Consider the following 13562-nt stretch of genomic DNA (forward strand, 5'->3'; position numbering starts at 1 on the left):
TGATGAGGCCTAGGTCAGAATCAAGATTGGGATCGTGAGGGATCAGATCTGGATGCCTGATTCGGGCTCATGCTTGTGTTCTGCTCTGGAGTACTAGTGGTAGAAGTGGAGACCTAATTGGGCCTCCCGAGATCGGGATCGGATTTGGGATCCCGATTCGCGAGGCAGGTTGGGATGCATCGCTACAGGGGTTCAACGAGGACGGCGGCGCTGCAGATGGCGGCAGCGGCGGCGTGGTGATGGGACAAGCCACTGCTTGGGGTGTCCTTAGCAGATCTGGTTGGATCTGGGCCCTTTCATGGGCTTTGGCTTCAATCTTTGCTAGGGTTCGGGATGCTTTTTTCATTTTTGTTATTTATTTTATTATGGTAGATGAGGAATTTGCGACCTCATCTACTAGCAATATTTAAATTTCCTTTGGGTCGCAAAATCTAGATGCTCGGTTGTTATATTTATTTAAAGTGCTTCTGAGTTTTCTAGGTTTTGTTAGAAATAAGGTGCGTGAATTTCCTTAAAAGGTGGGTGTACCCAGGAGTGTGAGGTTCTATTTTCTCTAGAATAGGTACTTTGTATGTCCTAAGGACGGCTCTTTCTGTTGGCCCCTCAGGGGTGTGTCGTTTCTGGTACTGCTTGCTGAATATTATAAAACTGGCTGACCTAGCTACTTCGATTAAAAAAAAAAAATGTACGGATGTGTGTCAAGAAGCTAGTATATATAAATAGATTATTCTTTTTTAAGTGAATATTCTTTCTAGTTTCTACATCCATTGATCTTCTGCTTGTGAGTCAAGGCTCAAATCCTTTTGGTACGGCAACTGCTCCAGAGTACGTACGGTACTCTCCAAGAGCCCACAATGGGAAAACATTCCTATATGCTCCATAGTGTAACATTGCATTCCTCATGAAAAGTCCCATCAGTTCCTGCAAACCATGCCAAAACTAACCATTAGTACTTGTCACTATAAATATATAAGATCATGGGATGGGTAGTAAATAGTAATGTACTAAAAGAAGTTCATGTCATTTTTTGTTTATGGGAAATTAGTTCCTAGCTACCTGTTGGGGGAAATCACCATCATCCAACTGACCGTTCATCAAGACCCTTGCAGCACGGTGAATAGGAGTTGGATCTCTCTCACCCTGTAACAAATAGAAAAAAGTAGCTATATTGAAAAACCAATCTTTATAAGAGAACTTCGAAGGATCATAGAGCAACATGGGGTAAGGTTAACTGTAAATTGTTTATAGCATGCATGTACAAACCTGTCGACCGTGAATTAGACCCATTAATCCAAGGGCGGTTTGCACCAGATTTGTACTGTCTTGAGCTGTGTATTTCTGTATGTAAACACAAAGCACAGAGATAATGTCATCGGTTGTTATTCATGAAGAGAAACAAGAGAGAGTATCTCAAGATTTGAGTTTAGTTATACGTACAGTAGAAGAATACTACCTTGTTCGTGCATGAGGTGTAGTGCTCTCCCCAACCACCATCTTCCCTTTGTGTTTTTAGCAAAAAGTCAACACCTTTGCGAACTGCCTCGCAATTGTGGTAGGTTCTTCCTACAGCCTCTAACCCTTTGATTGCAAACCATGTTCCATAGAGAAAGCAGATACCCCAATTTCCATACCATGAGCCATCAGCGTATTGTATGCTTTCAATGTAGTCTGCAGCCCTTGTGATGAAGTTCTTGATCTCTTTCCTTCTGTGACTAGGATACAACTTCCTAAACAAAAATAAGGCCTGAATCGAAGATGAAGTGCACTCGATGTAATCATATTCAATGACAGCGTCCTCAAGAAATTCGACAGGGTTGAGCCACTGAAAAGGGAAAAGAAATGAAAATATAATGTTATGATTCTTGGACGATCAAAACATTGAAATTCTCTGTACTGCAAGATTTTCAGTACTTACCTCCAACCATTTAGGAGCTCCAGTCGGCTCCCATGGTGATACACCACCATTTGGACTCTGTAGTGACATTATGACATTGACAGCATCATACATACACTCGGCTTCCATTGGCTCGCCAACAACCTCTGGTGACATCATTGCAAACAGACAGCAGCACTGAAACAAAAAGATTATAAGGTCAGCTATAGATGAGGCTCTCAACTTTCTATTTGAGTTGAGTGAGAGTCATGGATAAGTAAGCTCAATTACCCTCAACGCTTCTGCAGTGCAATCTGAAACTTGCCATCCATGATCCCGATCAGACAAAGTCCAGCATCCTTTGGAAATGTGACGGAAATGAGCTAGGTAGTCACCACAAGGATTGATCCTCACCTAAGAGGATTTATTATAGTAAACATACCATTGATTAAAATAAAGAAATGTCTTTAGAGCTTAAATAGTTAAATATGATACCTGGGATATCTTTAGGAAGTCATGTGCTTTCTTAAGTACAAGTCCAAATTCATTATGGAGATTCCCAGCAAGCAAAGCTTGGACTGCAAGAGAACAATCCCAAGTCTGGCTGCCAAAACTCTGAATCTTGATTCCATCTTCACCGAGCCAAATATAATCATCAAGTCTAGGAAGATGCTTCTTAAAAGCTTCTCCGCTAGGATCCTCAACCCAACAGGCAAGCATCATCAATGGCTGTCCAAATGAAATGGCATCCATTATTAGATCATTAGAATTAACCAGCAGGAACATATATATACACCCAATCACCCATGAGTCCATGACTAGGTTCTCACCTTTTCGACACATCCAATGGTAATGTAGCGACTGTTCTCATCTTCATAATGGATTTGGTCAATGGTAAATTGAATAGCATTGTCTCTGATCTTCTTAAACGGCCACCAAGCAAGAAGAGGCTCACAAACATGGTAAAGAGTGTTCCACATAAAACGTTGTACCCTTCCATGAGGATAGTAGTTATCTTCCTGCATTAATCAAATAATATGTATGCCAGTCAGTTTAAGCTTGCATAATGGTATGAACTAAGCCACCAAAACATAGACTCGCCTTTGCACAATGATGGCGCACTTTACTCCACTTAATTTCACTGTAAGGTTCACAGTAAATTTCTTGTCTCAATTGTTCAACCAGAGGAGTGATTGGGCCAACAAATTTTTTTGCATAAAAGTAGGACATGGGTAGGTAAGTTAACCTACAGAAGCAGAGCATCTTTGCTGCAATGTACATGTGAAGTGGTACTAATAAGAAACAGAAAGTACTGAATAAAATTTTGCAGACTAATTATATTTGTTTTTACATGGATGAAAAGGAAGCAGAGTGGGGTAAGTCCAAAACTCCGGGGGTATAGGGTTGCTTCCTTCCCAATCATAAACACCAAGTATCTGCAACACAACAAGTAAACTCAGCCAACTATATCATGCATGACACAAATCCAGCATAAAAGCTAGCTAGCTTTCGAGTATTTCATACCGCCATCCAGGTCTTTCCCCATGAAGCAGAATATTGTGCACCACCGCGGTCAAGGATCCATTTCCGGGCCCTTGCACAGGCATTATCTTGACCACCCTCAGTGCCTTCTCCGAGAATACGCATCATACAGTAGTTGAGACATGTGGTGAACATCATACTAGGCCCTGCAATGTGCAATCCCCACCCACCATCTTCATTCTGATGATTGTACGAGTAGCGCAAGATTTCCTTCTTATGCTCAGCAGAGAAAACAACATTAAGATATCCCATTGAGTATAAACTCATTACCTGCATTTGAAGAACAAGTATCATAATTAATCAGTCAGCTGTGAAATAAATTTTCACCAGGGACCCAACTCTTACTGTCATCTACTCATTTTGTTACCGTCAAAATTTATTGACTTTTTTTGCACGCTTACCAAGGGAGGACAGAAAAAATTTATGCCAGCAATTTCAGCAGGCCAATGACCATGGGGTGATTGCAAGGCATTCCAGAAGGTAGCAGCCCTCCTATAGGCAGCTGTGGCCTGATCAAATGTAATGTCATCACCTTCCCCAATTCTTACTGGAGGAATTTCTTGCTTGAAGTTTCTCTCTCTTAGCATCTGCAATTGTTCAGACAAATTTATTTAGTACATGTACTTTTCAACAAAGTGATGTCCTCGCCAACTTGTCAACTCTTTTAGTCTTTGATCTACTAGTGTTTCAAAAAATTAAACACATGGCCCTGAAACCCTTCTTCCTCTCCCTCCCTCTACCTCGGACTTCGTAAAACTCACCATGCACCCAAGCTAATTAGCTTGAACTAACTCAAAAAACTATATATCTCTAGGTTGAGTTGAACTTGAGCTCCAATGATAACATACAAATTGAGCATCAGCAAAGTGAGTTAAACTGATTTGCACACATGCATGCACAATGAATAAAGTATAATAGTGTTTAGTTTTGAAATTTAGGTTCCTACATACACTTGTGTACCTGAAAACGCCAAAGGAGATCACTACTGGGCTGGATCTTGAACCGATTTTGGTAGTAATTCTCACGAGCGGCTTCAACCTCTGCTCGCTCTTCTGGTGTGCCTGCATTTGGGTCAAATTTCCATGTCTGCCTCCCATGAAAGTTGTTTGTGCTGAATAAATGAGGGTCATTTGCACCCTTTCCATACTCAATCCTCCACATCTTATTAGTACTATTATTACAAACAAATCACTTTTTTTCTTCTGCATATAAATGATACACATATATAGAATGAATTATAATGTTTGATACCTAGCTATCTGGTTTTATATAGATAAAACATACCAGAGAACAGTAATTAATTACTATTAGCTGAGTTTGGTGGCCAAGCTCAATTAATGTTTGTTGATAGTGGGGACTGATCAATTAAGTGATTAACCAACCTCCATGACGTCTGTTACTAGTGGTCCCACAACACAGCAACGGACCCACACCCATAGGATATGTTGGTGCTGATCCATGTCTACAGCTCAACCTGGGGGCCTCGTCACCAAATATGATATGTTGGTGCTTATGGTAATTTGTCAGTCATCCTAGAACAGCTCAGTTACTTGCAATTCACAATGCGTAGAAACAACGGTTTCAGTTAATCAATATTTGAGGAAGACGACTATAACATAATTATAATTAGGAAAAAATTCAATTTACTCCCTGAAATTTGGGGTTAAAATCAGTTTGGTCTCTCTTTTTGAGAATTAATCTGGGCAGTCCCCTGCACTTCTAAATTTCAAAATTTGCTCCATTCATGACGTCACAAGCTGACGTGACACCGATATGAGGTCCTATTTTTCAGACTTTAAACCCCCAAGAAGGGCAAAATAGACATTTCAAATTTAATATAATTTCAAATTTTAATTTTTTATTTTTCTCTATATTCTCTCTCTCTCTCTCTCTCTCTCTCTCTCTCTCTCTCTCTCCCTCCCTCCCTCCAATGTTGAGTTCCCCACAGTCACAAACCCACCTACAGACTTATGCTCCCAAACGATGTCGTCTCCCCCGACACCTCCATGTCCGCCGCCCCCTTCACCGACACCTCTGTCTTCCAAGAAACCCTCAAGCAATTCCTCCGTCTTCTCTCACTCTCCTCTCCTCCTCTCTCTCCGCCGCTGCCTCTCCGTCCACGCCTTCGATGATTCGTCGTCTGCGACCAAACCAGACGAATCGACCTAAAACGGCGGACTATTCAAGCAGCGAGTTTCAGTTTCAGGAGGCGAGTTTCAGATTCCAATTCGATCTTTCAACGGTGGTTGTAGCTTTCAGCGGTTGGCTTCGATTGGAATTTGGACCATATATAGTTATTCGATAGTGATGGATTGGGAAACTGAAGAACATAGCAGAGCAAAGATTTTGGGATTAGGTCGGGTTTGGGGAAACAGAAGGGGATCTAGCCTGGGATTTAGGGTTCTTTGATCTGGGTTCTTGGATTGTGTTGTTCAATTGGTTCTTCACTGGATGGTTCGATTGGGTTCTTCAATCAGGGCTTTGGCATTAATGTTAGCTTTGAGTTCTGATGCACAAATGGCTCAACATCTCCGCCAAAGAGTCCGATTACAGCGAGAAAGATTGAGATTTTGGGTGTGTGATAGATAGTAATCGTTTTGGTCGGAAGAATCGATGGGTCTGGGTCTTTTCAAGTCCGACTCGAAGCTAGTGAGTAAACTGTTGATGACCCGACCCGAGCGGGTGCGGTGGAGCTGGATCTGGGATTGGCTGCTGGTGCGGATGCCCAGAGTTGCTTGGAAGCTCGATTTGCTTCCATGGCCGCTTTAGAGAGAGAGAGAGAGAGAGAGAGAGTATAGAGAGACATTAGAAAAATTAGAAATGTCTAATTTGCCCTCCTTGTGGAGTTTAAAATCTGAAAAGTGGGCCCTTATGTCGATTCCAACTCAGCACATGACATCATGTTTTGAGCTAAATTCAAATTTTGGACTCGGATGATGTCATTTGAGAGTATATATAGAGATCGCCCAGATTAATTCTCAAAAAGATGGACCAAATTGATTTTAATCCCAAAGTTTAGGGGAGTAAACTAAATTTAATCCTTATAATTATTAAGGTATGGCTTAGAAGTGTTCCATCTTGTTGTGCTATTCAAAATGGGTTGTTGATTTGTGCGCACTGTGCAGCCTCTCACTCATGGGCATCATATTAATTTGTTGAAGTCATGGTGTCGTCTTATTGGCCTGGTATAAGCTTTTGGGATCTTGATATTGCGGCTTCGACTATTTTGGTGGTTCTAGTTTGGAGGTTCATGCTTCCAGTCATTTGGGCAGAGTCTCAAGCTCCTTATATTAAGGTACAAAAGGATTATTATTTGCCCATTATGAAGCATCATTGGATTTTTTTTTATCAAAGAAGAACTTCATTAAATATGAATCAATTACAACGAGTTGTGGAAATAGCAATCACCAAAAGGTAGAGATTGTGTAAAAGCTTCACAAACTAGACTTCACACTGAAAGTCCATATTGACACACTGATGGGGCCAATCAGGCCCCGACTCCAAACAAAGAAAAGGTTGACTAATTTTCAAGGCTTCCTTTGCTAACCGGTGAGCAACTCCATTGCCTTCCCGTTTCACAAAGTGCCCACTACAAGAATTAAAAGACTGAACTAGAGACTTAACTTCATCAATAATATGTCCCTCATAACTTAAATCATCAAAACTATTAATCACTGAGAGTGTATCACCTTCCACTTCAATGCTGAGGAATCCCACGTGCAGCCCGAACCGGAGACCATGCAGTAGTGACAAAGATTCCACAGATCTTGAAGGAAGCTTCCTAACTTGTGGAACTGCCATTGCACCCTTCATGACTCCTTGGCTATCTCTGAAAATTACTCCCAGCCCACTCAGTCCATTCTTTAGATCACAAGCTCCGTCGAAATTCATTTTGAGGCGTCTTTCATGAGGTGGTTTCCAATTTACCCGAGTAGGAAAGGTTGCGGTCATTGTTTTCTGTGGGATCAAACCAACTTTTTCAAACTCAAACTGCCAGTCAAAAGCTACCTGGAATAACTCTCCTAGACCCATGCTTCTCTCCCCGTGTCTGTGGAGATTTCTATTACGCCAAATCCACCATGCAATATAACAAAAGTTGGCGAGTTCACAATCAGTTGTTGTGGACTTTAAATGATACAATAAGTCAAAGAAAGTAGGCATCCCACATGGGAAAAATGGGACCTTGCCTATGGGTTTATAAGGGTTTGGGTCACTTCATCCATTACCAATTGGTTTTGGATGTGAACCCCAGATTACTTTATCATGGTATCAGAGCCAGGTTATCCACGTGTGCATGCCTAACTGCCACACGAGCTCCACGTCGCCCAAAAGTTGTTCACGTGTATGGCTTGAAAATTCGCCACACGTGCGGGGGCGTGTTGAGAATATATACATCCCACATGGGAAAAATGAGACCTTGCCTATGGGTTTATAAGGGTTTGGGCCACTCCATCCATTGCCAATTGGTTTTGGATGTGAACCCCAGATTACTTTATCATGGTATCAGAGCGGGTTATCCCACGTGTGAATGCTTAATAGCCACACGGGCTCCACGACACTCAATATATGTTGTCCACGTGGATGGCTTAAAAATTCGCCACACGTGCGGGGGTGTGTTGAGATTATAGATCCCACATGGGAAAAATGGGACCTTGCCTATGGGTTTATAAGGGTTTGGGCCACTCCATCCATTGCCAATTGGTTTTGGATGTGAACCCCAGATTACTTTATCACCTTCCAGGTCTTATAAACTCCATTTAGAAAAGACTTTTTCCAAACCTCTTTGGCCATGGGACACTCCCATAATGTATGAATGGTAGATTCCATAAATGCACCGCACAGCCAGCAGCAAGGATCATCAAGAATTTTTCGGTGTTTTAAATTGGTTGCACAGGGTAGAAAGTTGTGAGATGGATTTGCACCAAACCTCTTTGGCCCCGGGACACTCCGATCCCATAATGTATGAATGACGGATTCCATAAATGCACCGCACTGCCAGCAACAAGGATCGATCATCAAGAATTTTCTGGTGTTTTAAATTAGTTGCACAGGGTAGAAAGTTGTGAGATGGATTTGCAATTGGCTTATCTTGGAGGTTTTGCCAAGTCATTTTAGGGATGGATGCTAGCAGTATTTTTTCAACAACTTCAAGTGTCGGAAATGGTGGTTAAAGGCTACTTTCTTCTAAAACATTTTTTTCACTTCTTTGTTTCTTTTAGTTATTTGTACATGTATCTCGTGAATGTAATCAATTAAAGACAGCGCATATTAAAAAGGATTGAAAGGCTCTCCTTGGCTCCTACTACTCCATATCAGCATTTTACATTTTAATAACAAATATTGGATCGAGTTTTCTCCAAGCTGCGATTTCTCAAGTTTTCTCCTCAGTTTTTTGATCGAGTTCCCTATATGACTCGAGTGCATATAGAAGGTTCTTTAAACAAAATTACGTGACCAAGCATGCAAAACGTTCTAGACTTCTACTGGGATTCACTATACTTCCTAGCTAGAGAGAGCCGATCGGGGACTTCAAAGCAAAACTATAGAAACCTAAGCAGCACAAACTCCAACTAAGTTAATTCTTTACTCAATTATGCTCAATTGCCAGTGAATTTAGATCTAATAGTGGAGACTGATAAGGTTTTCAAAATTAGATTTAAATCTAATAATATATTAATAATTGAGCACAATTGAATAAAAAATTAATAGGTATCTATCTTCTCTTGAAGTGATAGAATAATTACTTCTGAAGTTATAAGGCTTGTTAACTATCCACATTCTTGTTGGGCAGAGGAAGATTTTTAGGGGCAAGGTATATATAAAGAAACTTATGCCAGCGGTTGGTACCAACAAAGTTCTACCAAACCCCATGAATGCAATAATGTTGCTCATGTTCTAGCAAAGTTCATTTTGAGCTAATCTGTGTACTTCTCTTGTATTGAAGAGGGGCCGATCTTATATGGATTCCGGTCATTATAACCATTGATCTGCAGTTTATTGAATGGATTACGGCTTTCTTTGATAAAAAAATAAATAAAAAAATCTCCAGCCAATATTTCTGGTATGTGTTCATTACAAAAGAAAATAGCAAAAGCGAGGAATTTCATTGTGACAACCCAAAATTCGTTGCACTTGGCAAATACGAGGAAATTTCAGTTGTCGCACATGATCCTGTTGAGACAAAATATTGCACACAGTGAGCGAAAATGTCACCCAACATAATTTCACTCGTATTCATTTAGCGAATAGAGTTTTTATTATTTTGGGTTCGACCCATTCAAGACAGAATGTGTCTCTTAATTACAATCCCTTCTTACAGGGAAACACCCTTTGATTCCATTTATGAAGAAACCAATTGATGGGATGCGTGTTTATTTGTTTTTGTGGCTGCACCCGGATATTTGAATGGGTTGCCTACGTACCCTTGGAGAGGGATCAAGCCACTCGTAGTTCAAGAGTTCCAATGAGTGAATGACTCATTGGAGGGCTTTGATTTTAGAATGAGAATAGTGTTTGGGACGAATTTGGTTTAAGTGGACCAGGGATTCGATTTTGTGTTTAGGACGCGGTTGCATCTAGATGAATTTGGTTATAGATTGCCTACATACCCTTTGCGGGATCAAACCACATGTAGTTCCGACATTTGAGATTTAAATGGGTAGATGACCCATTTATTTTGGATTTGTGTTTGGGAGATTTGAAAGGTTTAGAGCCTTTGAATTTTGTGTGATTTGGGAATGATTTGATTTTCTGGTGCTGGGAGAATTTGACTGGAGTCAGTGATCCATTTGGGACTGGTCGAATTTGACTGGCAGAGTCAGGGATTCTGTTTGGAGTTGTGGTTGCATCTAGTGGGTCGCTAGACTGCCTACATACCCCATGAAGGGGATCAAACCACTATAGTTCATTGATTTTGAGTTTTTGGTTTTGTACCGAGTAATCAACAGATCTTTTTTGTCTATCTGTCAATCGAACATTTTTGGTGGACACCTCAATTTTGGTGAAGTCTTCCATAATTTGATTTGGGCAGTCGCCTTGTCGAGCTTTGCAATTGGGCTTCGAGACTTAAGTATGGGCCTTGCTCTGCTTTATGTTATGCTCTGAAGTTGGTTGCAGGTAATTTGATGAAGCCCGGAACTCCAAAAAGGAATGTGTAGCTGATTTGGACATCATCGATTCTTTTTGGCTTATACCTCTACCTTACAAACTCGGTCCCTGATGCCATCTGATAACACCCCCTGAAACATTTTTGACAGAATTGGTAAGCTTCTTCTAAAGAATAACCTCGTGGTGATCATCAGGTTGAGTTCTTGCTGCCATGTATGTCTTGAGATTATTATTTTGTCAAGACCAATTGATTGAGCTTGGTCATACTTGTCTGCGTCACCACCATTTTAACAAGAGTAGAAAAAGTCAAGGAATTTCATTGTTGGTCTCCTTTCTTTCTATTGATATTTGTCTCTTTGCCCCAAAGATTTTATCAACCATGATTAATTATTTTAGGAGTGCAGACATCAATTCAAGCCACATATTAAGCAATAAGGTAGTCTGGTAGTGTTGTACCATGCCTTGAATATTAATTTTGCATGACTTCCTTTTGATTGAAAAGGAGTCACGTAGCTAGCTAGGCATACTTTGACAATTACACTTTTCAATTATGTTTTGTAGCCTCTGCAGGTCTTCCGAAACTGTTGTGAACCCATCATCATATTCATATTAATTTCTCTCCATCTCCCCAATCCCCCACTTCAAAAGCACATTTGTCGTCACCTTCTTTAATTAATATGAGACTTCAATGCTTAATCCAAGCCTTGGTTTTGGTGTAGGTGTGTCACGTTGCTAGTCAAGGTGCTTTATGATCATTGCCATGCATTTGTAAAGGCTGTGGGTGAATAGACTTAGGACGGTGGTTTTTTCATATGCTTCTTTGTGTTTTGATGCAGCAATTATTCTCGAGGAGAGCACCATCATTTGTTGACGCAGGCACGCAGCAGTCTTTCACCAGGAGAGCACCATCATGGTCACTTTGCTTTCGCCACCTATACGTAGGACGCACCGCTATATAGGCATCGAGAAACAAAGTGAGGCAAGAATGGCATTGTGGTTGACGCAGCAGCCCTTCACCAGGAGAGCACCATCATGGTCACTTTGCTTTCGCCACCTATACGCAGGACGTACCGCCACATAAGCATCGAGAAACAAAGTGAGGCAAGAATGGCGTTGTGGTTTTGATTTGTGCCAGAGAGACTATTGTGGATAGCAGCTTGTTATCGCTAATGTGGTGGTCACCAGCAGGAGATTATGAGGGTGAGAGCAACAACACACTCCAGCGAGATCTTGGCCATGCTTCATGGATTGTGTATTTGTGGCGACGTTCAAGATGATATTTACCAACGTCTGCACCATGAAACAGAAAGCTCAGTAATTTCAGGTGATAACTATAATTATATACCTGTGATTTATGAAGCTTCTTCTACTGCAACGCAATTCCCTGTCTGGCTTCTCTTGGAAAGCTTTAAGGAATGCTGTAGAGCTTCGATGTTGTGTGAACTCTCTCCTTTCTTTTCTCCTCTCTCTTGTGTGCCTCCGTGTTGCTAGCTTTTGCTCCTTAATGTTGCCGAGCTTTCGCTCCGTTTTTTTTGTTCTGCTCTCTCCCCCTAGCTCACAGTTCCTCTCTCGTAATTCTGCTGCCCCATCCTCCTATCTAAGGCTCTATTTATAGAGCAAACAAATGGATGGGATAGAGATGAGATGATTGTGGTTTGAATTTTGAAATCATTTGTTATTCAAAATCAAACCCAACCGCTTTGACCATGCCAAACTCCTTTATCTTTGAAGCTCATCTTTCATAGCATTTGACTTCAGAAGATGATAGAGTTGATAGCTAGCTCCTCTACAAATTTGAATTAGATCTTATCATGATAATGAACTCAACTACCAACATCTTGACACCTGTATGAATGAGAAGATGTGCCTCCTTCTTTGGCATTCAACCATCTTGATTTATATATACTTTTCTTTTACACAAATGGAGTTTGTTTTGATGTTCACGGGTCACCCACATCCACACAGCCATTTTTGATCTAAACAGATCCCATCGGCAACAACCAATTTGTCGTATAAAGTAGGTATTTGTGAGAAATTGATAGCTGTCGCGCATGTGACATTATGCGACACCCAATTCCTCACAATATGTCAATTAGGTGACAATTTCTACTAATTGTCGGTTAATGTTTATGTGATAACTTTAACTTCCTCGCAAAAGATTAATTATGTGACACTTCTGCGGGTTGTAGCTAAAATGTTTATATGACAACTAGATATTCGTCACTGAAAACTAATTTAGTGACAATTTCTTTAAGTTATCTGTTAATGTTTATGTGACAACTTTAACTTCCTAACAAAAGACCAATCGAGCGACAACTTTTACTGGTTGTCACTTAATGTTTATGTGGCAACTAGAACTTCCTCACCAAAGACCAATTAGGCGATGATTTCTGTGAGCTGTCGGTTAATGTTTATGTGACAACTATAACTTCCTCGCAACAGATTAATTAAGCGAGTACTATTTCTATGGATTGTCGCTTAATGTTTATGTGACAACTAGAATTTCCTCGCAAAAGATCAATTAAGCGACAACTTTTACGATTTGTCGCTTAATGTTTATGTGACAATTGAAATTTCCTCATAGATGATTAGCTAGGTGACGACTTCTATAGGTTGTCGGTTAATGTTTATGAGGCAACCATAAATTCCTCATCAAAGATCAATTAGGACTTCAATAAATTGTCACTTAATGTTTATGTTACAATTGAAATTTTCCTATTAAAAAATCAATTTGGTGACTACTTATTTGGGTTGTCACTTAATGATTATACAACAATTGAAATTTTCTCGCATAAAACCAATTAGGCAACGACTTGTACAAGTTATCACTTAATGTTTATGTGACAACTAACATTTCCTCGCTGAGGATCAAATAGGTGACGATTTCTATGGGTTGTCACTTAATGTTTATGCAGCAACTGAAACTTTCTATTAAGAAACCAATTAGGCGATGACTTTTATGAGTTGTCGCTTGATTAAGAATATTAAATTTTTTTTATGTGCTTGACATATTGATGCCTAAAATTGGCACTGTCAATTA

General features: G+C 40.3%; 2 protein-coding genes across 2 annotated transcripts; both read right to left on the reverse strand.

Annotated features, from left to right (window-relative positions):
• Positions 1-693: 693 nt before the first annotated feature.
• Positions 694-4679, reverse strand: LOC133740537 (lupeol synthase-like). Its single transcript, XM_062168498.1, has 13 exons — positions 4376-4679; positions 3817-4002; positions 3398-3685; positions 3225-3309; positions 2975-3141; positions 2704-2892; positions 2369-2602; positions 2165-2287; positions 1916-2071; positions 1454-1822; positions 1264-1338; positions 1057-1140; positions 694-921 (listed from the first exon to the last, which is right to left on the reverse strand). Exons 1-13 carry the CDS (start codon positions 4574-4576, stop codon positions 787-789), a joined length of 2292 nt encoding a protein of 763 aa, XP_062024482.1. The 5' UTR covers positions 4577-4679; the 3' UTR covers positions 694-786.
• A 2177-nt stretch (positions 4680-6856) lies between these two features.
• On the reverse strand, positions 6857-7447 carry LOC133730224 (uncharacterized). Its single transcript, XM_062157855.1, has one exon. It carries the CDS (start codon positions 7445-7447, stop codon positions 6857-6859), a length of 591 nt encoding a protein of 196 aa, XP_062013839.1.
• Between the last annotated feature and the right edge of the window lie 6115 nt (positions 7448-13562).

The sequence above is a fragment of the Rosa rugosa genome, chromosome 1 (genome assembly GCF_958449725.1).
Source record: "Rosa rugosa chromosome 1, drRosRugo1.1, whole genome shotgun sequence".
Classification (NCBI taxonomy): Eukaryota; Viridiplantae; Streptophyta; class Magnoliopsida; order Rosales; family Rosaceae; genus Rosa; species Rosa rugosa.

Coding starts and splice junctions, on each gene's coding strand:
- LOC133730224 (XM_062157855.1), bottom strand. CDS start 7,447: ATGGGTCTAGGAGAGTTATTCCAGGTAGCTTTTGACTGGCAGTTTGAG.
- LOC133740537 (XM_062168498.1), bottom strand. CDS start 4,576: ATGTGGAGGATTGAGTATGGAAAGGGTGCAAATGACCCTCATTTATTC. Junction 4,003..4,375: donor ATCTCCTTTGGCGTTTTCAG/GTACACAAGTGT, acceptor GAACAATTGCAG/ATGCTAAGAGAGAGAAACTT. Junction 1,141..1,263: donor GTCTAATTCACGGTCGACAG/GTTTGTACATGC, acceptor TATTTGTTACAG/GGTGAGAGAGATCCAACTCC.